The 27158-nt window shown below is 33.2% G+C and overlaps 1 protein-coding gene and 1 long non-coding RNA gene across 12 annotated transcripts in view; both read left to right on the forward strand.

Annotated features, from left to right (window-relative positions):
• rab6ba (RAB6B, member RAS oncogene family a) overlaps positions 1 to 21615 on the forward strand; it is a 213692-nt gene extending 192077 nt beyond the window's left edge. For all 3 annotated transcript variants that reach the window (XM_087255667.1, NM_001034179.1, XM_087255670.1), the window contains 2 exon segments: positions 460 to 526; positions 19279 to 21615. In XM_087255667.1, coding sequence (XP_087111793.1) covers positions 460 to 526; positions 19279 to 19343 — 132 coding nt within the window. In that variant the 3' untranslated portion in view covers positions 19344 to 21615.
• Positions 6807 to 10804, forward strand: LOC147843530 (uncharacterized). Of its 9 annotated transcripts, XR_015493720.2 has the most exons (8): positions 6807 to 6910; positions 7015 to 7136; positions 8621 to 8703; positions 8824 to 8878; positions 8978 to 9053; positions 9128 to 9304; positions 9643 to 10684; positions 10770 to 10804. It is a non-coding gene; the product is annotated as an uncharacterized LOC147843530 (long non-coding RNA). The 9 variants fall into 9 exon arrangements; XR_015493725.2 differs by lacking the exon at positions 10770 to 10804 and having other exon boundaries at positions 8591 to 8669; positions 8767 to 8878; positions 9643 to 10532; XR_015493724.2 differs by lacking the exon at positions 10770 to 10804 and having other exon boundaries at positions 8621 to 8669; positions 8767 to 8878; positions 9643 to 10532.
• Positions 21616 to 27158: the final 5543 nt, after the last annotated feature.

Consider the following 27158-nt stretch of genomic DNA (forward strand, 5'->3'; position numbering starts at 1 on the left):
GTATTACACAAGGTGATGAAAACCTACCTAATGTCAAACAAGTGCACGTTTTTCAACATTTTGGTGTTTTGTATAAATTGCAGTGAACACAATACAGCATAAATAGTGTATTACAGTACATCTTAAGTGCACATGTGTATTCAGGAAGAAACAAAACAGCTCAGAATTGATTGTGAAGTTTTTAGAACTATTAAATAGAACTTTCAATACTAAGGAACTTTCTGTTGTTATTCACAGTGAATAACGTAGCCAACTAAAATAAAAAATAAAAAATTTCATCACTTCTTCATTGCATAAACTTATGAAATTCCTTTTTTGCCTTTATTGGAATGACTAGATTGCCTATTAAGCATACCTTGCCAAACAATGACTTAGTGTTTCTGTATAAAATGTTCAGGTTACTGACAGGGTACTGACAAAGCCATGCTCTCTAACAGTTTTGTCTCTTCATTCCCACAGCTGTTTCGACGTGTGGCAGCTGCCCTTCCAGGAATGGAGAGCATGCAGGAGACAAGCAAAGAAGGCAGTATCCTTTCAAAAACCAAAACAATTTACCAAATCAGATCAGGCAATGTGCTCTCGAGTTACTCTGCTTCAATCTGCTTTACATTCAACAGCATATAAATCAGCAAGAACTGACCTTAATGTTTTCCCTGTGGCCGCAACTATTTTTGTCTAATGAACTCAAGTACGACTTAACCAAGACCAGAAACATATACAGTTGAAGTCAGAATTATTAGCCCCCCTGAATTATTAGGCTCCCGGTTTATTTTTTTTTTCCCCCAACTTCTGTTTAACGGAGAGAAGATTTTTTTCAACATATTTCTGAACATAATAGTTTTATTAACTCATTTCTAATAGCTGATCTATTTTATCTTTGCCATGATGACAGTAAATAATATTTGACTAAATATTTTTCAAGACACTTCTATACAGCTTAAAGTTAGGTTAGGCATGTTATGTTAACTAGGCAAGTTATTGTAAAACGATGGTTGGTTCTGTAGACTATTGAAAAAAATAGCTTAAAGGGATTAATAATTTTGACCTTAAAATGGCTTTTAAAAAATTTAAAACTGCTTTTATTCTAGGTGAAATAAAATAAATAACACTTTCACCAGAAGAAATAATATTATCAGACATATTGTGAACATTTCCTTGCTCTGTTAAACATCATTTGGGAAATATAAAAAAAAAATCAAAGGGGGGCTAATAATTCTGGCTTCAACTGTATATTAAAACCATGGTGATATATTATATTACAATATAAGAACAAATACCAAACAAGAATGTCAGAATTTTAGTGAAATATTGTATTGTAATAAGTGGAAGAGCTTAAGTCAAATGCAGTTACCATCAGACTGTACCTGTTAACTAAGCCAAACCTTTCAGGATAATCTACATTTTGAATCTGCATAAATAAAAAATTACATGAAGTTAACCCCAAAATATATGAAAGACACATTGCAAATTATAATTTTGAGAACAGACATGAGCAAACTGTCAATACTAGATATCAAAATGGACATTCTAGGTTGACTCATTTGTATATACAGAATAACGAAGCATCACCTAAATGTTTACTGCCAAGTTGCTCTTACCATGAAACATATTTTGTTGGAATGTGGAAGTTTGAAATCCAGTAGACAACATTTTTATAAGCAGAGTATTTTCATGGACATTTTTAAAAAGGTACCACCAGGAAGAATCTTAAGTTGTTTATAACATTCATTCAAAATGACCCTCTTTAAAAACTGGGTGTCACAAAGTACATGACAGAGATGCTAAATATAATGTTTGTAAAACTACTATCGAGCTATCAAACTTGAGAGAGGGAGCACTTCACAGCCACACAAACAGCAAGAACTTCAGTTTTGTTTGTTTGTTGTTGTTGTTGTTGTTGTTGTTGTTGTTGTTGTTGTTGTTGTTGTTGTTGTTGTTGTTGTTGTTTTTCAAATCTGGGGTAAATTATCCTGACTATTATAGTTGTGCAAAAATTCTATAAAAGCTAAAAGCATTTTAATGTTATGGTTTAATTTTTCACCTTTTTCATATTTTATTATTAATAAATAAGCACAACAGCAGCTTGTTTTGACATTGATTAGATGTCATGGAAATTAAGCATGTTAGTCCATGAAAGTCTGGGAATTTGATATTTGTCTTAAAGTGGAAACCCTGAAGCAGGAATGTGTCTCCCTTGATTATCTGTTATACTATTGTCCAAAACACATATTAATACCAGGTGTAAACTGGTCTTTGATATCAAGAACCAATTATGTCTTTCATTTGCTATTAAAAATTAGCCTACTCACTTTCTTTTGTCAAACCAAATAATATATAATGTTATAATAAGTAGTATTTAGCATTGTTTTTCCCATTTCTGTTTGTGACCCTACCCAAAGACAGCTACCACACATAGACTTTGCAATGCACAGGCAGATGACAGGCAGCATGAGGGTTTCAGCTCTGCTGTATTGCAGGAGATTTCCATCATCCCTCAGGATGTGCAGCTCTGGCTCATATCAGTCGAGTCAAAGCCTAGATACTGGCACAAGGTCAGCCCATGTCAGAGAACAGTTAATTGACATCCAGTGTGTCAAAGACTTGTGTAATTGCTCAGTGACGGACAGCCCTTCTGTCCCTTTTTACTTTCCCTTTGCTTTTGTTAGGACTAATTAGAGTCTCTTATTAGGGTCTCAGTATGAAAGAGCCATGTATGCAGTGAGGAGTAACTTTGAAATAATGTTTCTTATTCGTATTGTATTTCTAATTGGTTGTAAAAATATCTTTGCGTCATTAAATGTACTTGAGAAGCAAAATTCTGTGACATAATTGAATCATACGTATTATTCATTTGATTTGACCAATAAAATGCTACAAATAATAAAAAATAGTTATTTGTGTTATGTAACTGAAAAAAAAATGCATTTGTATTAAGGTTTACTTGATTATCCATATATAAATTATTTAGAAAACTGCTTAGTTGTAATTGTATTACATTGAATTACATTTTGATATAACATTAAAAACTGTCAGAATTTTTTAGCAATATAAAAATAAATAAATAAATAAGTGAATAAAAATATAATCAGTAACAATATAAAATAAATAAAATTAAGAAGAATAAAACTTGAGAAGCAGAATTCTGTGACATATTTAGATTATTTAGCTTATTCAATTTACTTATGCCAAATGTATGTGGGGGAAACTGGAGCACCCAGAGGAAACCCAAGCCAACATGGGGAGAACATGCAGACTCCACACAGAAATGCCAACTGACCCACCCGGGACCAGCGATCTTCTTGCTGTAAAGTGATCATGCTACCCATTGCGCCACTGTGACACCCTAATTTGACAAATTTGCTAATAATTTTACAAATTATGCTATTTACTGGTTTGTATAATGTACATGTAAAATAGCCTTTATATCATTATTGAGATTTATTTTATATATTTGTTTAGAAAATATAAATCTATAAATGATAAATCAAGATAAATATAAAATAAGATAAATAATATATTTTATAGATGTCTGCAACTAATGACAAATTCTATATATTTTTCATGCTTTTCCCTTATTCAGTATGAGCTCCATATTCTCTTATGTAATAAAATAACTGCGTTGACATTTTTCTATTGTTTTGTGCTTTAGCTCTAAACTTTAAACCATGGCCCAAAACTAATTCTATTTATTTTCAACAAATTATTGTTATTAGAAAGTGAGTGAGAAATTCACTTATGTTGCACAATAACAGTGTTGACAAATAATCAACCGATTATTGTTGTATCCTAGAGTAGAATAATGGCATGCCTCAATACTTTCCAGAATTTCTAACTGAAGCATTAAAATAACTTGAACCACTGCATTAAGTGCTTTAAAGATTCCTTTGCCTTTTTATAACCAGTGTAAATGAGTTGACCAGAATATAGGGACAGACACTAAATATATTTTTATCTGAAATTACAAATAGCACAAAAGATAGATGTGTCATGCAAATGTTTATTTGTATTAATAGATTTAACACACAACAGAGATGAAAATTAGATTTTATTTATTTTGTGATAATTATAGATGGATGTATGATTCAGAAGTAAAGTAGGAGTACATTTTCAACCAGGGTATTTGAGGGGTCTTAAAAGGTCTTTAAATGTCTTTAATTTTCACCTGTACCACATGTCTTTAGACTGTGGGGGAGAACAGAGCACCCGAAGGAAACCCATGCAAACACGGGGAGAACATGCAAAACTTCACACAGAAATGCCAACTGACCCAGCCGGGGCTCGAACCAGCAACTTTCTTGCTGTGAGGCAATTGCGCCACTGTGCCTTAAATTTAAAAAATCAAATTTTCTGCCTTAAAAAGTCTTAAATCTACTAAAATATTGTGTTTTAGGTCTTAATTAATTTTTAACGGGTTTTAATTTTCCTATGTCCATGTAAAGCTATACTCAATTGGGCAAACACCCATCTAATCACTAACAACATATTTCAATAAAAGTTTTAAGAAACATTTATGTATTAACTCTATTCACTTATTTTTATGGTTTAATTATCTTTCTTACAATATCATTTGTTTTTAATGTTTTTTTTTTTAAGGTTTTAACTTGGCCATTACAAACATCTTTAGCGTTTAGCTTTGTTTAAGTCTGAAATTTTATTTATTATGCTCTTAAAAAGGACTTTAAAAGTCTTAAATTTGACATGATAATACCCGTAGAAACCGTGTCAACCCTAATTTCACATACAACCATTCATTTTAGGAATAACTTGATATGATCTGTGTTGTTATTCAAAACTCAGATTTTTTAATACTTGTATCATATTTTTTACATCAGGCTTTTGTAACTAATAGTGTGCATTCTCTTTTATTTCATATCACAAGATTAAAGGTTTATGGTGATTAATTTAATGCTTAAAAATCTTCTTTTTAGCTTTAACTGCTTGATTCTTGGCAAATAAGCTACAGTAGTTACATCTGTCCAGACCTGTAGGAGTTGCTTTTATGCATCTCGTTTTCTGGCAGGTTAAATTCTCATTTATTAAGGTGAGGTTTTGAAAGGTAATATACTTTTCGATTACTCATTCGTGTCATTTCCACCATGAAATTCAAATATTGGCCTTGTTCCACTCTGAGGCTAATTTATTTCTCTCTCATTACATTTTCTGCCACTGTCACTTGTTATTAGTGGCAGTGAAAAGCCTATTGCTATGGTAACAAGCTTCTTTTCGTTGTCTGAATGTGTATGTTGGCAGCAGAATAGGATACATTTTCTATCCAGTAAGTTTGAATGGGATGAGGTGTCCTCTTTCTGTTTGTTGTGTGTGTCTGATGCAGGCTAAGGTTATTGTGTGTTTTCTGCTTTGGGTGTATGTTTGCATGTGTTCTGTCATTATAATACAGGTCCATGCCTATGGTGAAAATTACAGCGCTGACTAGTGAGTAGCAACACACACAGAGAAAGGAAGAGAATACAGTGTAGGCATCAAATTGCGGTCCACAGTGAATGCATTTAACCCAGCAGTACTCAATTATTTTGGATGTTTGACAAGTCTGTTAAAAAAAAAAAATTTTTTGTTGTTGTTCAATTCTGCTTTAAGGACAGAAACATTTTGGGCAGGGTTTTGTATATATTTGTCAAATATCCCACTTTTTTATATTGTTTTCTTTTGGTATGGCACAGGGGTGATAAATTATTCACAGATTTTATAATCAGTAATTAACGAACCCTTTAATTGTGTCACAAAATAACCGTGAAGTCTTTTCTTGTAAATGTTATGTGATGCTCTAAACTTATTGGTGGAAACTTGTTTTGCTCTGTGCTAATTAATTCGCCATAAAACAAAACCTACCATCAAGAAAGTCATTACTACTGAATATGTATTACTTTACTTTCTCCCAAGAGGTTACAGAGCATTGTCTGCAAAACCCAATTAATATGCATACAGTATACCTTCACTGCGCTTTTGGGAAATTAAACACAGTAGAGCCCAGTTTAATTAATGTGCAGAAAGATTAATAATGAGTCTTGAATGCGTTTTGAACACAGTGAATGTATTTTTGGAAAATCCTAAAATAGAGGGAGAGGATGGAATTACCTAAATTTCAGGGGAAAAAAAGTAGCAAAGGAGTTACCTCATTGCTAGTAAATATCATACACTCTCAGAAAAAAAGGTACAATGAGGGTACAATTTTGTTCCTAGAGGGAACAAAATATAAAATTGTACCTTTAAAGGTCCCATATTGGTCCTTAGGGTACAATTTTGTACCCAAATGGCCTATAAAGGTACAAATGTCCAGATTTAGGTTTGGAAGGTACATTTTTGTACCTTTTATAGCACATTTGGATACAAAATTGTACCGTAAAGGACCAATTTGGCACCTTTAAAGGTACAATTATATATTTTGTTTCCCTATAGGAACAAAATTGTACCCTCAGCTCATGATAAGATCAAGACACTATATAACACTAATTTAAATGTATTAATACTAAACATTAATACTAAAATACATAATTTAAAAATATAATAAATAAATAAATTGATTGAATTAAGTATTTTAATAATTTAATTTTTTTCATGTATTTAAATTACATTTTTTCTCAAAAATGTTAATAATTTAATTTATAATTGAATGTAATTTTAATCATTAAAATTTAATACTGGTCGTAAATACGTAAATACTGGTCTTTGCTTACTGTTTAAGACCCTATAGTTTATGGGATGTAGAATAAGAACCATGCAGTGACAGCATCTTCATACAGGTGGTGACGTTGCTGTCTCTTTAAGAATTTGGCTTGTTGAGACGTTATAGTAGTGTTTGTTACTGAGGCGGTCCGTCGAGTATGCTGGCTGTTTACACAGAACTTCGCACGCTTTTCAAAGAAAAGTCTATTTTGGAGTCCACACTTTTCAGGTAAGAATGTATTAAAGATATATTTTCAGTCTCATTTTTACATGTGAAGCCGTGTTCTGTTGATTTTGTCTGACTCTCGGGTCTCGGCTTTCCCCCGCTTTAAGTGCTCCGGGCTGCCTGGTGTACGTTGGCCTGCAGGATGGTGTTTGCTAAGATGTCTGCAGCTTATTAAAGAAGTTAATACAATGTGATATCGAAGTCACCGAGGGACATAACGTTATAGACGGTGAGTACTATATGCTGTTAGTTTTCTCGGTGTAAAAGTTCCCTTTATCGCCTACGTTACGTATTCGCGTCTTATATCTTACGTTACGTTACTGCTTTATTAATAAGTGTTGCCACGGCGGAATATAATAGCAACCCAAATAGCAAAATACACTCGGGCCAGTTGCGGCGGCAGAAGCGAGCCGACGCTGCCGTATCCGTGCACCGGAATCGGGCCGTGAGTAATGTTCGGTGTGGCCCGGAGCTCGCGCGACCAAAGTCTTCATATACCTTGATATAAAACCTTTTGTTATTAATACTGGAAATTTGTAATTATCGATAATGTTTTATATTTTGAGGCCATTTTTCTAGCCACTGTTGACCGCTGAAATGTAATTTTAGACGGTTATATAAGTTACACTGCCATTTTGTGAAGAAAAATCACAATTTTGTCACCGACAAAGCGACTGATTATGTAAACGTGGCTAGTTACAAACGTGGCGTGTGTGTAGGCTTGTTACATATCTTCGTTTCAGTGTCTAAGGCTGCTTTCACACCTGTGAATCGATTCAGTTGTTCCGAAACAGAGATTACAATTGTTACATTGTTGCTCTTTGCTCTTGGAGCAGTTCGCTTTCACACGGCAAAGTTTCTAATCGGACCAAAAGAGCTAAAACAAGTCACGTGCGAGTAAACTCTCCTCACATTGGTCAGAGTGTCAGGGTTTATTTTGCAGAGTCCCGCTAAGCTGTCAGGAGAAGTGGTGGTTTGGTGGTGATTGACAGGGTGCGCGCGCGATGTGTCTGAGGAGAGATGCGGAGGGGAGGGGTGAGAAGGGTGCGCGACGATGCCTATTTGAGGACCTGTAGGGAGACGCGAGATTACCGGGAGATCATCACTCGTTTGCGGGCATCCGGAGACTCGCGAAACTTCCCGCCCCAATCATAATTCTCTCTTCATATAGCCGTATATGCCTATTACATATCCATAAAACACAGTGATACAACCGCGCTCGGATCGGATCGCTTTCTCACTACAATCGAACCGCTCCAGGGTTCGTTTCAATCGAGCCGAGACCACCTCATTCAAGCGATCTCGGAGCGATTACTTTGGCGCGGAACAGAGCGCGATTGCCCTGTTCACATATGCCAATCGAACCGCGCTAACTGGGCAAACGAGATACGTTCCGAAACAAAAGTGTAGGTGTGAAAGCACCCTTAGTTAAATTAATGTTGAGGAGTGTCCACAAACTGTCATGTATTGTTGGTGCTTTACTATCGTTTAACGTTATACTTATGTTAATGTAGAATTATTAACATACCATGTTGTATAAATCGACGTTTTAAGTTATACTTTGTTCTTTAATGTAATAATTTGTCTCATCTGTTCTGAAACTGGTACCTTGAGCTATTTTACCTATTTCATTAATATCTCAAAATAAATAAATAGTTATTGCTTTATCTTATTGCTTTCCAGAAGTTTATGAAGTTTCCAATTGTCTTTCAGGACAAGATTGAACAACAGAATGCAGCCTAACAGCATCAGACCAATGAAGGCATGTCATATGAAAGCATGGCTCAGTACAAGATGTAAGTATGTCTCATTATCTATACCATGGTTTTAATGGCTTACATACTATTTTAAATTTGTAGGTTTTTACTTACAAACAACAATAAATGTACACCCACATGTTTAAAATTATTTTCTAGGTTTTCATCAAAAGATGAGAGATCAACTGAAGAATGCTATGGACCTGACTCTAAGGTACTCTTTCTAAACTTTCTCCACTTGATTAATATTATTAAATTCTAGCTTTGTATGGATTCCTTCATAATTGTTTGTATGCCACATCTTATGTTCCAGGAATTGATTTTACAGCAGCACTTCTCATGTTGCCAGCCTTGTTAAGAGAGACACTTCAACATTTCGTTGTGCTCTGGTGCGTATGTTGTTTTCTGTTTAGTACATGCTGTGATAAATGCATTTTATAATGCTTGATATTCTTTATATTAGGATGACGCAGTGGGTAGTGCTGTCACCTTACAGCAAGAAGGTCGCTGGTTCGAGCCTCGGCTGGGTCAGTTGGCATTTGTGTGAGGAGTTTGCATATTCTTCCAGTGTTCGTGAAGGTTTCCTCCAAGTGCTCCGGTTTCCCCACAAGTATAAAGACATGCGCTATAGCTGAATTTGGTAAGCTTATTTGTCTGTAGTGTATAAATGTGTGTGTGAATAAGTGTGTCTGGATGTTTCGTAATACTGGGTTGCAGCTAGAAAAGCATCTGCTGCATAAAACATATGCTGGTATAAGTTGGTGGTTCATTCCACTGTGGCAACCCCAGATTAATAAAGGGACTAAGCCGAAAAGAAATTGAATGAATGAATGAAATTTATATTAGTCTTTTAATCTGTGATACTTTTTTTTTTTAATCAGTGAATATTAATTATTTTACTTTCTATGCATGTTGATTTTCTCTTCATCAGTGATAGAGTGACTGATATTAATGTAATTATTGCTTTGTCATTTACAGTGAACCATCTTCACCACATCCAACAGTTCAAGTACAGGAGGAGGCCACCGACTGGACAACTACGTTAACAAGACGAATCACGGCAGTCTTCAGAGTTGATGGGATTGCGCTTGGCCGGGCTAATGATGTGGACGAATATACATTTTTGACATATCCATCTTATTAGAAGAACACCTTGATGTTTCTGCAGTGGAATGTTTTAAATGAACGGTGGACGGTGACAAGCCTCGATCTACTCCAGTTACCAGAGTGATCAACCTTGTTTTTTGTTTCTTTACATGCTCTTGGGATAATCACAATCATCAAGTTAATCCAGCACACTGCTATCATTCATGCATAAAGCACATTTTTAAATAACTTGTGCTCCTAATGACTATCAAAGAACATTTTCCAGATATGAGTGCTTTACATGTCATGTTTATCAAAAGCATAAACACATATTGTGTTACAACAAATTACAACTCCACTTGAGGATGATGAGGAGTAATCTACTGATGTTGAGGAAGAGGCTACTGATGTATGGTTTTCTGCACTGTTGAAGCAATTTATAGAGAAAATAAATGAAATGAAATTCAGAGAAAATGTTGATGACAAATTATTTATTATGACCGAGTATTCTGACTAAAGACAAATACTTTGGACTTTATAAAGTGCAGTACTTGATGTAGCCTGTGTAATGTGTTTATAAATCTTAAACAGTATTCTTGTGATCTTTGTATTAAGTGTAGATTATTTAGTTTTTATTCTTATCTAAATTGTTCTTTTTACTGTTTTACATGTCTGCTTTATACTTGCTGTGTAATTTTATTTCTTAACACATTCAGTTGTGATTTGTAATGAAATATTTCTACATTAATAAATAAATAAAAATGGACATCTGTGAACCAAAATATTTTATTTATTTATTTGTGCATGCAGTCACCAAAGGATCAAAATGCCTTGGTCAGTACCCTGAAAATACTATATAATATAAAAAGGTACATTTTTGTACCTTCAGTGTCTAGGGTACAAAATTGTCCCTTAAAGGGTACAAATGTAGAAGGTACAATTTTGTACCTTTAAATAGAGGTACAAATTTGTACCCTTAAGGGTACCACCCCAGTGACGGGCCATTTGTACCCTAAAAGGTACAATTTTGTACCTTTTTTTCTGAGAGTGTAGGTGTGTCCTAATTTTGTATATTACAGTTTCAAGAGTTCACACTTAGCTGATAATTGATTATAAAGCTTGTTTGGCATGCTGTCCCGAGAGAGAGCCCTGAGCTCATAATATCAACGAGCCCTGGGCTCCCTCCCACTTGCAAGGCGAGAGGGGAGTTTGAGCTCAGGTTGATCTTAAGAACTCCCCTGCTGTAGTAACTAATGAACAGATAGTGATTGCTCTTAAGAGATAACTACATACTAGGAGCGTGTCTATGGTGCCGATATGGATTAGTCAATTAATGCCTAGTTTAGACTGCCTGATTTTAGCCCCGATTTTGGCTCTCCGACAGGTTTTGAGAAATCGCCGTCAAATGGCTGAAATCACAGTCAAATCGTTGCTCATGCACGTGAGTGACAATCACACAGTATGAACTTTCAAAGACGCGATCTGAGAGAATCGCAGATGAGTTGCCGATGCCTGTGAGATATTTGGCATGCTAAATATCTGGAGCTGTCGGCGATTCAAATCATGCCGTGTGAATTGAGTTTTGACTGAAAATAACATCAGCCATCGCCTACAGCCAATGAGAGAGCAGCTTTCACTTGTGTGTGCCTGTGTGTATACCTGCTGCAGGCCAGCGGGAGGCTGGGGGAGAAGTTAAAAGCGCTCTTTTTTGGTTTAATTGGACCCACGAAATGGAGGAAAAACTAGTGGAGGTTTGACAGGACTCAGGAGCAACCGTGTCTGTTTGACGTTTCATACAGAAAGAAATTTGTTTATTATCAACGTAGAGGAGAAATGGCTAATTCCCTTTAAACCCAGGTGAGCAAACATGTACATGTTCTACCCCATTAAAGGCTTCTTTCTCATTATGTAGTTAATAACAAAAGATATACTACGTGCTTTTGGCTGTGAGACGTAGTTTGGACGAAGTTGTCGGCGATTCTTCCTATAGTAAAGTCATGCAATGTGAATGTCCCTGTCGCCGATCCATCTTGCAGTGTAAACAAAGCAGCGACGAAACGCTAGCCCAGATAGTCATGCAGTGTGAAAACATCTGTGACATGACTACTTTGAAAATCATGCAGTCTGAACTCGGCATAACTTAAGTTGCATGTTTTTGGATGGTGGGAGGAAACCAGGGAACCCGGGGGAAACCCACGCGGGCATGAGGAGAACGTTTAAACTCCGCACACAAGCGTCGGCTGGCTTGGTAAGGACTACAACCAGTGACGTTCTTGCAGTGAGGCAACAGTGCTAACCACTGGGCCACTGTGCCACCCATCTAGGAAAGGAGGAAAAGTAGGGGTGGAATGGGGGATTCTTCAAATATAGCTGGCTGTCATATGGAACTTAGGGTATTTATAGTGACTTAGGAATGGTCTGATTGGTGAATAATAAATTAAATAATGCAGGACTGGCTGCAAGCAATCATAAGCATGTGATCCTCTCAAAATTAGTTTATAAATAAACTTCACTTTTCTCAGTCGCTTTAGTACATTTCTCAGATCAGAATTAAAATTCTCAAAACTACATGTTCAATCTACATATTATTGTGTCACTTGTGCTCATCAAAAAAGCAGTTTTCTCATTTTTTAAACAAGTTGCAAATGCTTTTATACATCCATGCAAATGATTAAGTGCAATTCTCTGATGTTTCCTACATTATCATTTGCTTATGTCGTTGATCAAAATTTACTAGTTTGGTCTCAGGTGAATATTCTCACCCCCACACAACATTAAATCGTTTGTTCATTGCATTAGTCTTTACATGCAAAATGGCTGAACAAGTTGTCATAATATTTTGTTATAATGCATTTTTCTATACATTTACATTAGACCTTTTTCTAAATCTGTTTACAATTGGTAAGTTTCTCCTAGGTAAATCTTGACTTTTTCTAATGAAGGTGCATCTCAAAGGAGATTGTCCAATGTTCACATTTCTACTTTGCAGGTAATCTATGGTGTTTTACTTTTTGTACACATTGTTTTGAGAAATGCACTTTCTGTTTTACAAATTTCAGTTCTGATCTGAGAAATGTATCAAAGTGACTGAGAAAAACTCTAATATTTAGTCATAAAGCAGTTTTAGACTTTTTGTTCTAAATCTTTTTAGAATTGGTAAATTTCTCGCAGATGAATCTTGGTTTTGTCTAATGAAGGTGCATCTCAAAGAAGATTGTCCTATGTTCACATTTCTACTTTTATTTATTAATAAACTTATTAAATAACTTATTCTCAGTGCTACGTAGTGCTGTATTTTCATTTCTGTATCACAATGACATGACCTGTCAACAAATGACAATACAAACAGCAAAAAAAAAAACAAAAAAAAAAAAAAAAACAAGAAAAGCCATAGTTTACATCAGAACACCCCTCCAGAGTACAGTTATATTTTGGCTGTCGACAGCAGGACTTTTAATTCTGATGGATGTGACATGTTTATTAACACACAAATTTAGTTTTGAGAGATGAACTAAGGATTTTGAGCAAGAGACTTTTGGCTTTTGCGGATAATCTATGCTGTCTTGCTATTTGCATGCGCTGTCTTGAGAAATGCACACTTGTTTTGCAATTTTCAATTCTGATCTGAGAAATGTACCAAATCAACTGTAACTGTTCCACATTTTCACTACTCTTGTATGGGCTGCTCTAACAATTTAAACATAGAAGTATAAATTCAGATGTGCGCTTATCACTTACTGTTTTGTTTCTACACTGTAAAATATTATATGATTAATTAGTCCTGACAGCCACATTTTTAGGTCATTGCAACTTATTACAGTTAACCATGTTCTAAATTAATTTTTCTATATATTTTTCTTTATTCTAACTTATTTTTATGTAAGCTATGTTATGTAAGCCGTTTTAAGTCAGTTTAACATAATATAAGTTCAATGGACTCATAAGGTTATTTTGATTCAGCTTTAAAATTTAAGGTAACCAGGATTTTTTACAATTATACTTTGAAACAATTCTTGCTGCCTTATTTTTTTAAATTTATTTATTAATTTTTTTGCTGTTGAATCAAAATAATTTTTTGTCATCTCAACTTGCATAAATAAAACATACTAAAATGTTAAGTTAAACTTTGTATAAAATTAAGTTTAAACCTAATTAACTTACAGTTTTTCTCGATTGCTTGGATGTAGTTGTCAACTGACACTCCACATTTTCAAAACGGTTAACACACAGGCCTAAACAGCGGAACTCATGGTCAAAATGACACATTTTGCTTGCAAAAGGCACATATCGTGTCAAAACATTTAACATATGCAACAAAAGCTAGTTTTACCTTCAAACTACACAACTTGCAAACAAGTATATGAGCTCTTTCAATTAATCATTACACAATGGACAACAAAATACAAAATACAGAACTCATATATACAGAAAATGCACCACCATTGCTTGCCGTTGTAGCTTATAGCCAATGGCATTTGTTGTCTCTATTTGGGCTGTCAAATTCGCCTTTTTGCAAAGAATTGGATCAAGTATAAGATGTGCTTTGATTGAATATATATTGAATTCATGATATTTTTCAAACTGTGGCTGAAAACTGAAATACTGTATATAAAAAAACAGACAAAAGTAATAAAATACTGTAAGTATTAGAGAAAACACATGTAAACTAATATACAGTCAAATCTATTGGGAGTAGGACATAGCCATATTGACCTCCTCCATCAATGCTGGCACAGAACAACACAGACCTTCCATCGTTTATATAAGGTTTGCAGAATGATGGCTAATTGAAGATTTGTGTGAAGGAGTGTCAAACCGGTGCTTCAGTGATTTCATACTGATGTTGGTAGTTTTTAATAGTTAGGAATAGATGGATTCTGTTTGGTTACCAAAACTAAAACAATGGAGTTTGGACTGCTTGAATGACATCTGTGTTAACTGTTTGGAAAAATGGTATAGGGAAAATGTGTCAACCCAATGAGAAAATGTTTACACATTTGCAAGACCTGTCCTCTGCTCTGCTGGGATAGTGATAATGAAATGAAGAGGAACCTAGTTTCTTTAACCAGGTCAAAGCAAACTAGAAAAACTGTAATAAGTTATAAATGAGTTAAAGCAACATAAAACATTTTGTTGTCTTGACTTTTTGTCATTACATATTTTACAGTGTAGAAAGTATCCAATTATGTATGTGATCATAGTTACAGGTGTGCTTGAATTTGCCTGGCCATCAGACTCTAAAGTTGAAAGACAAAATAACCTCAACCAATTAGGTGACAATAAGTTTGATGATTTATTTTTTCATTATTAATATTATTTTTATTTATTTATTTATTTTTTTGATAAAACATTACAGTAGCCTAATTGTTGTTGCAATTCCAATTATTTTGTTCCTGTTTAATTTATTTACATTTATTTAATCCAAAACTGAAAATTCTGTTGAATATCTATCTATCTATCTATCTATCTATCTATCTATCTATCTATCTATCTATCTATCTATCTATCTATCTATCTATCTATCTATCTATCTATCTGTCTGTCTGTCTGTCTGTCTGTCTGTCTGTCTGTCTGTCTGTCTGTCTGTCTGTCTGTCTGTCTGTCTGTCTGTCTGTCTGTCTGTCTATCTATCTATCTATCTATCTATCTATCTATCTATCTATCATCTATCTATCTATCTATCTATCTATCTATCTATCTATCTATCTATCTATCTATCTATCTATCTATCTGTCCGTCCGTCTGTAACAATTACAAATGAATCTTTTTGATACATCTTCCTTCAACTCAAGTTTCTTCCCTCAAGTACTTCGCAATGTTATGATATCTTCCCTGATCCTGATTGGTCCTGTTTGATTTTATTTGTGTACAATTGAAGCTTATTATGACAGATTTTGTGAAATTAATTAAACAAATCTTTTACGCTGACGTTATTAAACAAACTACGCACGCACAATCCTCAGTAGTAGTTGTACATTAATACAAAAATGAGCGCTGTGAGAGCAGCAGCTGGTCTGACTGAACAAACATGTAGACCTCCCCCAAATAAAAATAAAAAAATTGACAAATCTCTCAGAAACACCACTAGACAGTTCATTCAATGAGATTCTGTTATGTTGCCAATGTCAAGGTAAAGTAAACCCTTCGCAAAACATTCTAGCCTACTGTAGCTGTTTTGTGTTTCCGATAATGAGCACTAGATGGTATGAGTCTACCTTTTTTCTGATGGGGGTACGTCAACTTTCAATAAATGAGTCTTAGCAAAACAGTGATGTTAAATAAGCTTATTTTCTATAGTATAGTATATATATATATTAGGATGTAAAGCCTATCCATACTCTGCACTTAAGTTTACAGCTGTATTTTTGCTCTTGTCTGAAAGGGGTCAGTATTGTCACATTTTCACATTTCTAAATTAACAAATAGAACCAAACAAATAAGACAGTGTGGTGTTATACTTTTAAATTGACATAAAAATAAGTTCAAATATTTTTATATGGACCTTGGCTTTGTATTTTTTGTTAAAGTCTTAGCGAAGAAATTTAGCTGTCAAATTCAATAGCAAACATCTTACAAAACACATTTTTGTTTCTTGTTTAATAAACAGTATGTATAATGGTTTGGCTCGTTTCTTGAAACAGAAATTACATTCTCAAAACAACATGGACAAACCTTTTAACCACGTGGCAATTGTTCTCAATAGAATTGAATTTCTCGTTCATTTCATCAAATTGCAAATGTCTATGTGCATCTTTGCAAATGATTAAGTGCAGATAACATTTAGCACAATTTCCAAGTCAATAGATCTTGTTGATCTAAACTGAGTGTTAATTCTCAGTCTAATTAATGGTTGTTCTCTCCAAAATGTGTCAGCATCATTTCATTGTAAATGTCATTACATGCACAATAGTCTGTTCAATTGTCAAACATAGTCAAGACCATAATACCAAGAAGACCATACAGTAGGTGAGTCCTTGGAACATTTGATTACAATTTATTACAGCTATTTATTATTTTTGCTCTGACATATGGAAGTAACTTTGTGTGTGGTTGATCATTACAATAAAAAAAGGGTTACAATTTCCTTGGCAGTACAAGTGCAATGTGTGACGTCAAACCTTGGAGGCTACTCTTACCCTTAAAATCCTATTTCTTTTTTTCAGTTTTATACACAAGTGTATTCTGTTAGACAAAAACAGTACAGTAACCATTGTCAATGAAGGACTGGGCTACGACTGTAAGGTGGACATGAGGGATATTTTAGTAGTCCTTTGCCATAATGACAAAACATCTAAACATTTTGACTTGCAGTGCTTACACAATGCTAAAGGGACGAAACATTTGGGGGGCACTGACTGTTTACATGAGAAGGAAATTTAGTTTTGACACATGAGTAAACTGTTTAGGGCAAGGTATATGAGCTTTTGCAAGTTAGCTATAGTGTTGTGCTAAACTGTAACACTGTTTTGCCAAATGATCTTAGAGTTTTGAGAATGTAATTTCTGTTTTAAGAAGTGAGTCAAACCAATGGAGAAAAGCTGTAACATAAGTCATTTACTTGCTAAAATATAAATTCTGTCTGTTCAATTAACATAAAAAAATAGTCAACTCTTTTTGAATTTCACAAAAACAACATACAGTGCATCATCAATATGTCTTGAGATAAAGATTTGACATGATATGTAGTACGCAAAAATTCAACTATTACCACAATATTTGAAGGAGATTATCAAAGTATATTATTAAGCAAATTATCAGCATTATGAAAGGTCAAGTGCTAGCCTAATATTATTAGTTCTGCAATGACCTTTTAGACAGTGTGTTTGATACCCGCTGATAATCCTATTTAAACTGTGACATAATCTGTGAGCAAATGCTAAAGTAATTAGGTTGTTATCAGATGTAAAAGACAGGCTTAACTTCAGATTTCACCTTTTCCATCAGGTGAAGAACTTTATCAGGTTTAGAAGAAAAGTATCTGCTGTCTTTTAGTCATTTTATCATTGTTAATACTTTCATTATACAAATTATAAATAGTATTTTTATTCAGTACCTAATAATGTAGATCCAATTATTCGGTTATATAGATGTAGCTAGTGTGTCCATGTTTCAAGATGGACATCTTTGTGCTTAAGAGATTTATATTTGATTCACTGAAGTTATAAAATCACTAATAGGAATGTTTTGATTAATTATTTTAATGAAATATTGGGCTATAGATCAAATTTAGAATGAAATACTGTGCTATAAAATGAGAAAATATATTTTTAAAAGGTTCATCATCAATACTTATTGAAATTAAAATCATCTTTCAAAAATGTATTTTATTCAGAGCAAGAAAAAAAAAGCTTCTAGGTTTTTTACTCTCTTCAACTAATGTCAACCTTGAATGAATAAAACAGTTTTATTTAAATTGAGGCAGATCAAATTGAGATTACATTTTAGCTTTTCAAATTGAATGAGCTAAAACCATGTCTTGAATTTGTAAACAACATCCTATTGTATAGCTGAGGTAGAAATTCTAAGCAGGTCAGGACTGTTATAATTTTTAAACTGAATGTACTATTTTATTGCACCATTATATTATTATATACATACATATTATATACACATACAGTTGAAGTCAGAATTGTTAGCCCCCCTTTGATTTTTGTTTTACTTTTTTAAACATTTCCCAAATGATAAAAGAGCAAGGAAATTTTTACAGTATGTCTGATAATATTTTTTCTTCTGGAGAAATCTTTTTTGTTTTATATCGGCTAGAATAAAAGCAATTTAAAATTTTAAGGTAAAAATTATTAGGGCCTTTTAAGCTATATATATTTTCGATCATCTACAGAACAAGCCATCATTATACAATAACTTGCCTAATTATCCTAACCTACCTGGTTAACCTAATTAACCTAGTGAAGCCTTTAAATGTCACTTTAAGCTGTATAGAAGTGTCTTAAAAAGTATCTAGTATAAAATACTATTTATTGTCATTGTGGCAAAGATAAAAAAAAATCAGTTATTAGAAGTAAGTTGTTAAAAGTATTATGCTTAGAAATGTCTTCCCAAAATCTTCTCTCCGTTAAAAAGAAATTGATGGAAAAAATAAACAGGGGGGCTAATAATTCTGGCTTCAACTGTATATATAGAGATTAAATCCTTTCCTCTGGAAGCTTTCCACTTAATTAAGTAATATTACTTAATATTTAAGACAATATGTAATATTTAAGCTTATTTCAACTACCTTATTCCATAATCCATTTAAAGTAAATTTAGTGTTTCCAAATTATGATATTTTTTTAATTGACAACAATTCTTCCAACCATTTTTTTTATTTATTTGTTTAAAAATAAACCATATATGAACAAATATTACTCTATACCACAATATGCACAGGTATGCAGTTCTACTTTGAATTTATTCTTCCATAATTGGGCAAATTCAGTGATATAAATTGTCTAATTACGTGCTATGCTGTTGAATTATTCAATGTGTGTTGCATGTACAGAAGTTTTTATTCCTTAACAGCTTCTTCAGTGATCGACATTAAATTGGACAAACCACAGGAGCCTCCAACCACTGAAGGCGGATGTTCCTGTTAATAACTCACATTTGAACAGCATCATCTACACACCACGTGCTTGTTGTGTTGCTTCCTCTTGGTTTGCTTACAGTTGTGTTTTCAAATTGGATATTTGGCCTTCCCATCTGACTTTGAGTAGATCTGGGTGGAATCAGTGTTACATCGCTTGCAAATGTAAAATAGTATACTTTAGTAACAAAATTGCCAAAAATCCTAAAAATTCGAAAAGTGAAGGGCAAAAATCCACAAAAACGTCGACTATGTCCAACGTGTATACTTTTTAAAAATGTTGAAAGGTAGATTCTTTTTCTTTTGTTTTGTATTTTTGTATACAAGGATGAACACTAAACCGATTCTGAAAAGAAAATCGATCATTTAGCCATGAAAGCAGGATTAGATTAAAAGCAAGAGAGCAGTTCAAACCACAAATGACCCACAAAATACAGCAAACTTGCATGATAGCCATGTTTTTAAAGTATCATCTCAATCCTGCTAGCTACTGTGCACAAGATTACTCAACGCACTTCATTTAATCGATTAATTTTGAAATTTTTTGTTTCAGTTTTATGTGAGTTAAAGTGTCATTTCAGATCTCCCATAATCGCTTTTTAAAAATTGTTTATGCACAGTTCATGTTTTAACTGCACAGCTTATTGAATGTTTACAGCACATTTTTTTAATCTTTTTTCTTTATCGCGCTGAAGGAAAACAGCTTGATAGCAAGGAAGGATGCTCTTTCTTCTGAAGAATGTTATTTTATTCTGTAACTCAATCATTAGGGCATTTATAATGTATCGAAGAGTGTCACAAGACTTTAAAGTCTAAATGAACCAGAAGTTGCTGCAGATTTTAATTCCAGTAAGATGAAATATTCTCTGAATATTTATACACTGAAACTGAATATTGAGTAGGATGCAGGGTTTTATTTTGAGCTCTTTCTCTTATCTTTCACTTTCAGCAAACTATCGGTTTTAGGGGCGTGGCTAAGCATATTTTGCCCAAGCTGTCAATTTGACATCATCAAAGAAGTACTGCCATTCAAGAGCAGAGGGAAATGGTTAGATTTTGATCAAATGTTTACCAAAACAAACTTGTTTTTTCATTAACTTGCATGGATTAAATGTTAACCTTAAAACTAACAATGTGCGCTAGCAAAATAAACATTGTAAATGTCGATTTCACTTAGGCTTTGAGGTTGACAGAGGAGCAAATCATGCACATTTAAACCTGCTTCTTTCCTATTTAATTAATTGTAATAATTCATTTGCACGCCAGCAATCTCCACACCGATTCATCAAACAGTCCAATTCTGTTGTAAATACATCAGCTGTCGTTTTTGAACAGGCTTTATTACCAGAAATGCAAAGATGGGACATTCCTCCAAAAAAAAAACAACAAAAAAAAACTATAGTTCACTTTTAAGAGTTAGCGTTATGCAGCATTATAGTGTTTGCCTTGTGTAAGGTAACCCCCTCATGTCTACAGCTGCTCCTTGGGGCCGGTAAACTGTAGTGCACTGACCAGGGGGACACACATTGTGTAGTATATCAGTTTAATTCAAATGTATTTCTTGTGAATCCTTAATGCACTTTTTCAAGAAAGAAAGTTGTAAATGTTTCAAAATTGCTGTCAAATGTCTGTCCTTGAAACCACTTTAGAGGTCAACTGTAGCCAACATCTCCGTGAGGGTCACTGTACAGATAAACTCTTTGTAAAGTTGCTTCAGTCATAATGCCAGAAACAAGTCAGAACTTGCTATTTGTGACGTATATGAATGAACACACACAATGTAAGAACCAGAATGATGAAACAGCGATTTCTATGTATTTAGCATTAAGTTGGAATGCAGTGAACCACACTGATACAACATTCGGAAGCTCAAAAGGGAAAATCTAATTCGTCTGTGCTGATTAATTCTCAGAAACACTGGAAGATGTCACTTCGCAAGCTGGATATTTATTGATGACTAATGAGTTTTGTTTACATTTGTTTTTTTCTTCACTTGTTCTCTTCTGAATAGTTGTTTTGATTTTAAAAGGGTGCAATGGACTCGTATCATTAGTGTACCTGTAATACCGGTAGTCATTGTGATGGACATCAGCCTCGGGTGAATGTCTGTGCGTGAGTTGAGTTCTGCTTTTAAAGGGTGCAACTGTTCCCTGTGTATATGTTTTAGCTCAGTGGAGCTAGCCTGATTGATTCAGAGCTCGCTTTACCATTCACACTGTATAGAAATCTAGCATGTCGGTCCAAATCAGTAAAATCAATAAAAGTGTCTTATTACCAAGAAAGTGGATACTGGACATTTCTTAAATTGCATGTTTATTTTTAAAAAGTAAATGCTTGTGGGTTAAAAAAAGAAACATCAAATCAACACATCAGTTTATTTAACATATTAGAAACGCCCCAGGTGTTTCCAGTGGAAAAAGTATACACTATAAATATACTATATTTATAGTATACACTATAATATAATTAATAGTATACTTTTTCTTAAGTTGTACTTAACCATGAAAGTATACTATAAATCACTATTTCAATTGATTTTTAGTATAAAGCAATATAGAGTAGAGCTTCAAAATATTTTATTAGTGTTACATAGTTATTGTAAGTATAAAATAAATTGATTTTTATTTTATTAATAGTGTAATAATTGAAATAGCATTCTTTCAATGCGATTCTTAAGTACAACTAAAACAATAAACTTAACTTAAACACGTTTTAGCTCAACCTGGTGTCTCACAATGTTGAGTGCCCTTAGTTGGTCTGAATATATTTATATGATGTTTAACAGGGCAAGGAAATTTTCACAGTATGTCTGATAATAGTTTTTCTTCTGGAGAAAGTCTTATTTGTTTTATATCGGCTGGGAAAAAAAAGCAATTTTTAATTTTATTTTTTTTTTTATACTATTTTAAGGTCAAAAGTATTAGCCCCTTTAAGCCATATGTTTTTTTTCAATAGTTTACACAACAAACCATCATTATACAATAACTTGCCTAATTACCCTAACCTGTTAAGCTAATTAACTTAGTTAAGCCTTTAAATGTCATTTATTTACTGTCATTATGGCAAAGATAAAATAAATCAGTTAATAAAAATGAGTTATTAGGACTATTATGTTTAGGAATATATAACAATTATCAATTTATCTCTTTTAAACAGAAATTGGGGAAAAATAAGCAGAGGGGCTTATAATAATAATAATAATAATAATAATAATATATATATATATATATATATATATATATATATATATATATATATATATATATATATATATATATATATATATATATATATATATATATATATATATATATATATATATATATATATATATATGCCCAGTCAGTACCAGGACCCAGTAGGAGACCACATGAGAAAGCTAGGTTGTTGCCAGAATTAGTGTTAGTGAGGCCAGCAGGGGGCCCTCAACCTATATTTGTTTTTATTTTTATTATTATTTAGCTTTGCCACTGAATGAATAAATTACTACATAATCTTATGTGATCAAATATTTGAGTATTAACATTTGTAAGGTTTGGTCAGTAACAGTTTTTAAATTGAAAATATTTTTAGATTTAGTAGTGGAGTAAAAAGTTAAAAAAGTATAGTATCAGCACAGATGCCACAAGTAGCATTTTGCTCTTAGTTTTATTATTTTTAAAATGCATTATAAATAAAATGGCTGTAAGACATTATCCGTGAGTAAAATCATTCCATTAGCTATCATAATGTTGTTTTAGCTTAATTTAACATATTAGTAATTATTAAATATATAGATATTTATGTGTCTTTATGTAAGTCAAATAATAAAGTTGTCTAGTAGTTTGATAGTTTAATCTCTTGCACTTCCGGTTTGGGTAAGTTAATTATTTTTCAAACCAAATTAATAAATTTATTAATTTATATATATATATATATATATTTTTTTTTTTTTTTTTTTTTTTTTTTCACTAAAATAGCACATTGGCTTTTGCATCGTGTATATTCAAATTAAAATCTTAATAAAATACAAAATCAAACTGTTATGTATGTTTGTATTCATATGGTTCTATTTCTCTTGACTTTGTAATGTCAACTGGCTTGCATTGTCTTCTCAAGAAAAGTAAACATAAATTAGCTGTCAAAGGGACCAATATAAATTTACTTGTGTCTGGCTTTCCATGACTTGTCAAAACAAGTCCTAACGTAAACACTTTTTACTTGTGAACTGGTTTGCATAGAGGAAGGTAAAACTATGTCACTCACTTAACTGAAACTGAGTAAATTTTCTGTGTCACTGAAATTCATCAATCAGTTTCATATTCAACCAACATCAATAATACAAGTTCTGTAGAGGCAGCAGACAGTGACTGAGCTGAGTCATCCTGTAACAAGCTTCTGGAAAATTATTTTATATAGACCATGGAGATTTGTTGTGAAATTAGATAACAGCTTTGGCATCTATGGTTTGGCTTTGAGTTATTTTCTTCTAACATGATGTGACATGCACTCATTGCTTGTCAGTACAGTAAGCTACACATCATATTTTCTGTCAGTTACCTGCTCAAAATATCTAGCTGTTTAAGTACTACTGTACTCCACTGTACTCCACTAGACCAACTACTATGAACCCAGCGAGTGTTACAAGTTGTGTCCCAAATGACACACCATTCCCTATGCATTTTAACTATGTATTTATACATTTGAACCATAAATTGTAGTAAAATGTAGAGTCATTACAATTAATCGTAAACTCAAACCATTTTCAAGACAACAGTTGTTAAATTAGTGAAATTAATCACCAAACTTACAAAGAGAACAACCCCAGTCGCCAAGAGGTGGTGTAATCTCCTCTGTTGGAGAACTTTGTTTGCATAATTCAAAATAAATGAAATAATTCAGTTTTAGTGCCCAATAGCTATGTTATGTGTTATGTGAGCCAAGTTGTAACTGTTCAGCGCATGAAGTGCTCAATTTTCCACACTTCTGTTTATCAGTTGAGTAAATGCGTCATCCGGGTACTTGTTCTTTAATTCTTTCATTTCTGGGGTCCGTTCTTCATACGTGGATTACTCAGTTATCTGTATTTGGATATTGATGATTTGACACGATCCAGGATCGTTTCGTTCTTCAAAGCTGATCCGAGAGTGGTTGTCATAGCAACAGTTCTGCTAGGTCAAACCTGATCGGGAGCAGGTTCAATTTATATAAACAGGATTAGATCGGCTCAGTTCAAGCAAAGATATACAGAAAGTGTTCCGAATTCTGATATTTTCTTACAGTAGTAGTTATATACACTTGGGAAAAGAGTAAATATTTTTTAAACTATATATATATATATATATATATATATATATATATATATATATATAATATAATATGTGAAAGTTATAGTTATTAATAAAATAAATAAAGTTATATATATTAATAAAACTTATGCAATCTGCACTCTCGAAATGAAAGTACAAAGACTGCCACCTGGGGCTGCACAGAGAAAACTTATTGATATGAACTTTTTAGATCGCTTAGTACAAATTGTTTATAATAAACATGCACAATATGTGACTTTTTTTTAAAGCAATAATACATTTATGCAGTCATGAACATGTTTTGATAGTTAATATGCCAGTGATTTGATGCTTCACAATAGTTGCAGATGCCTTTACCAATATGAAAATGCTTTTGTAAACAACCAGTTATTCTTTACACCGATTAAAAAAACGGCTACTATAATAAAGAAAATCTTTTCTAAATGTAGAACTAAATACATTGATGAGTACACTTGACACATGAAAGTGTAAAGCCTGCAGCTCACAACAAATGTAGAAAGTTATTGCGTGTCATATTTAACAAGCCGTTTACTGCTAATTTGATGTAATTTTGCTCACATGGATAATTGAATATTAATCAGATGATGTCATTACGCTGCTGTGCCGTCAGCCAATCGTTGCATTGCTGATCATGATTTCGAGGATTGATGGATCTGTCCTTCACAACACACGCAGCGATCTCAGATCAGTTTATCCAGACATTCTAATCTGATTCGCGAACTTGTTTGAAGAACCAAATTAGCGAGAGATCAGTTATCAAGATTAAAAGATCCAGGATCTGCCAAATCATCTTAGATCATTTAAGCGAGGTACGAAGAACGGACCCCTGGTGTGAATGCACTGCTTAGGGCGTACTCACACTCAGCTATCCGAACCGTGCCCAGGCCCATTTCTCACCTTGATTAGTTGAATCAGCTGTGTTTGATTAGGGTTGGAGTAAAACTGTGCAGAGCTGCGGCCCTTCTCGAATCCTGTTTGAGACCTATGCCTTAAACTCACCTGAGATATACTTAACTGAAGATATTTTTCTTTTCTTTGTGATGCTTCAAGTTGGTAATACATGATGAACTAAACGGCAGCTGAATTATTAACCTTACTGTTGATCAAAAAATGAATCTTTGATTACTTCTGTTTTCCTAAAACAATTCCTGCCTTTGCCTTCAGACATAACTTCTATGGAGAATTGTTAAACACAAAGCCTTCCAGTGAAACAAATTAAACAGGGGCCCATAATTTTGCTTCCAAGGAATTCCTGTTAAGATGTGTTGTTCTTTTATATCGGTTTTTAAATTATGTCTTGCTATGTGCACTGGAAAAGAGATTTTCTCAGGAAACGACACATTCAGGTGTGTATAAAAAGACCATATTTAAAAAAGGTAGTATAAAAGTTTTGTAAACCAATAGACTCAAATCTCTTTCAAATCACTGATACATAAAAGATAAAAACTGTTAAATGAAAAGGATATATAATCCATTGGCAGGGTCTTTTTGTCTTTCTGTCTTTGGTATGTTGTAGACTAGTGTGAAATTCACCATTTCCAACAATACAGTTGAAGTCAGAGTTATTACCCCTCCTGTTTATTTTTTTCCCCCAATTTCTGTTTAATGGAGAGGGTTTTTTATACATGTTACTAAACATATTAGTTTTAATAATGCATTTCTAATAACTGGTTTTATTTTATCTTTGTCATGATGACAGTAAAAAATATTTTACTAGATATTTTTCAAGACACCTCTATAACAGCTTAAAGTGACATTATTTAAAGGCTTAACTAGGTTAATTAGGTTAGGGTAATTAGGCAAGTTATTGTATAACGATGGTTTGTTCTGTAGACTATTAAAAAAATATATAAAAACTGCCTTTATTTTAGTCGAAATAAAACAAATAAGATTTTCTCAAGAAGACAAAATATTATCAGACGTACTGTGAAAATGTCCTTGCTCTGTTATATCTGGAAAATATTGAAAAAAAAATCTAGGGGCTAAAAAATTCTGACTTTGACTGTATATGGCATATGACTGTATGTGTATGGTCAAGGTAATATGTATATAGTCAAGGGGAAGTATTTGTTAATAAAAGAGCAGAATTTGTTGTAAAGACGAAGCGATCAAAATAATGAAGCAACATAACTGGAAAAGTGTTTAGAACACACAGCTGAAAAAAGTACAGAACCTAACATATTCAACATGTTTAGATAAATTGAACACTTCAGGGCAGACATCACTTTTATTTCTTTGTACACTAATGATATTTACAGGAACTTGTTATTTAAAAATAAATTATTGTTTTGGTGAAGTTATTTGTACAATACCATATAAATATCTCCATATGGACAGCATTCCTTGTCAATTTGCTCACTTTCTATAGTGTTTTTCCAAGTTAGGTGAAGCACAATTTCACTCTATTCACACAGAATGTTCATCTCAAAGTCTGAATGTTCTAAATCAACCCAGGTCACTTTATCTATCATGTTTGATATCATTTAAAATGGCTCAGTGTGACTGGTATAATGGTC

The sequence above is a fragment of the Danio rerio genome, chromosome 6 (genome assembly GCF_052040795.2).
Source record: "Danio rerio strain M-AB ecotype USA chromosome 6, GRCz13ab, whole genome shotgun sequence".
Lineage (NCBI taxonomy): Eukaryota > Metazoa > Chordata > Actinopteri > Cypriniformes > Danionidae > Danio > Danio rerio.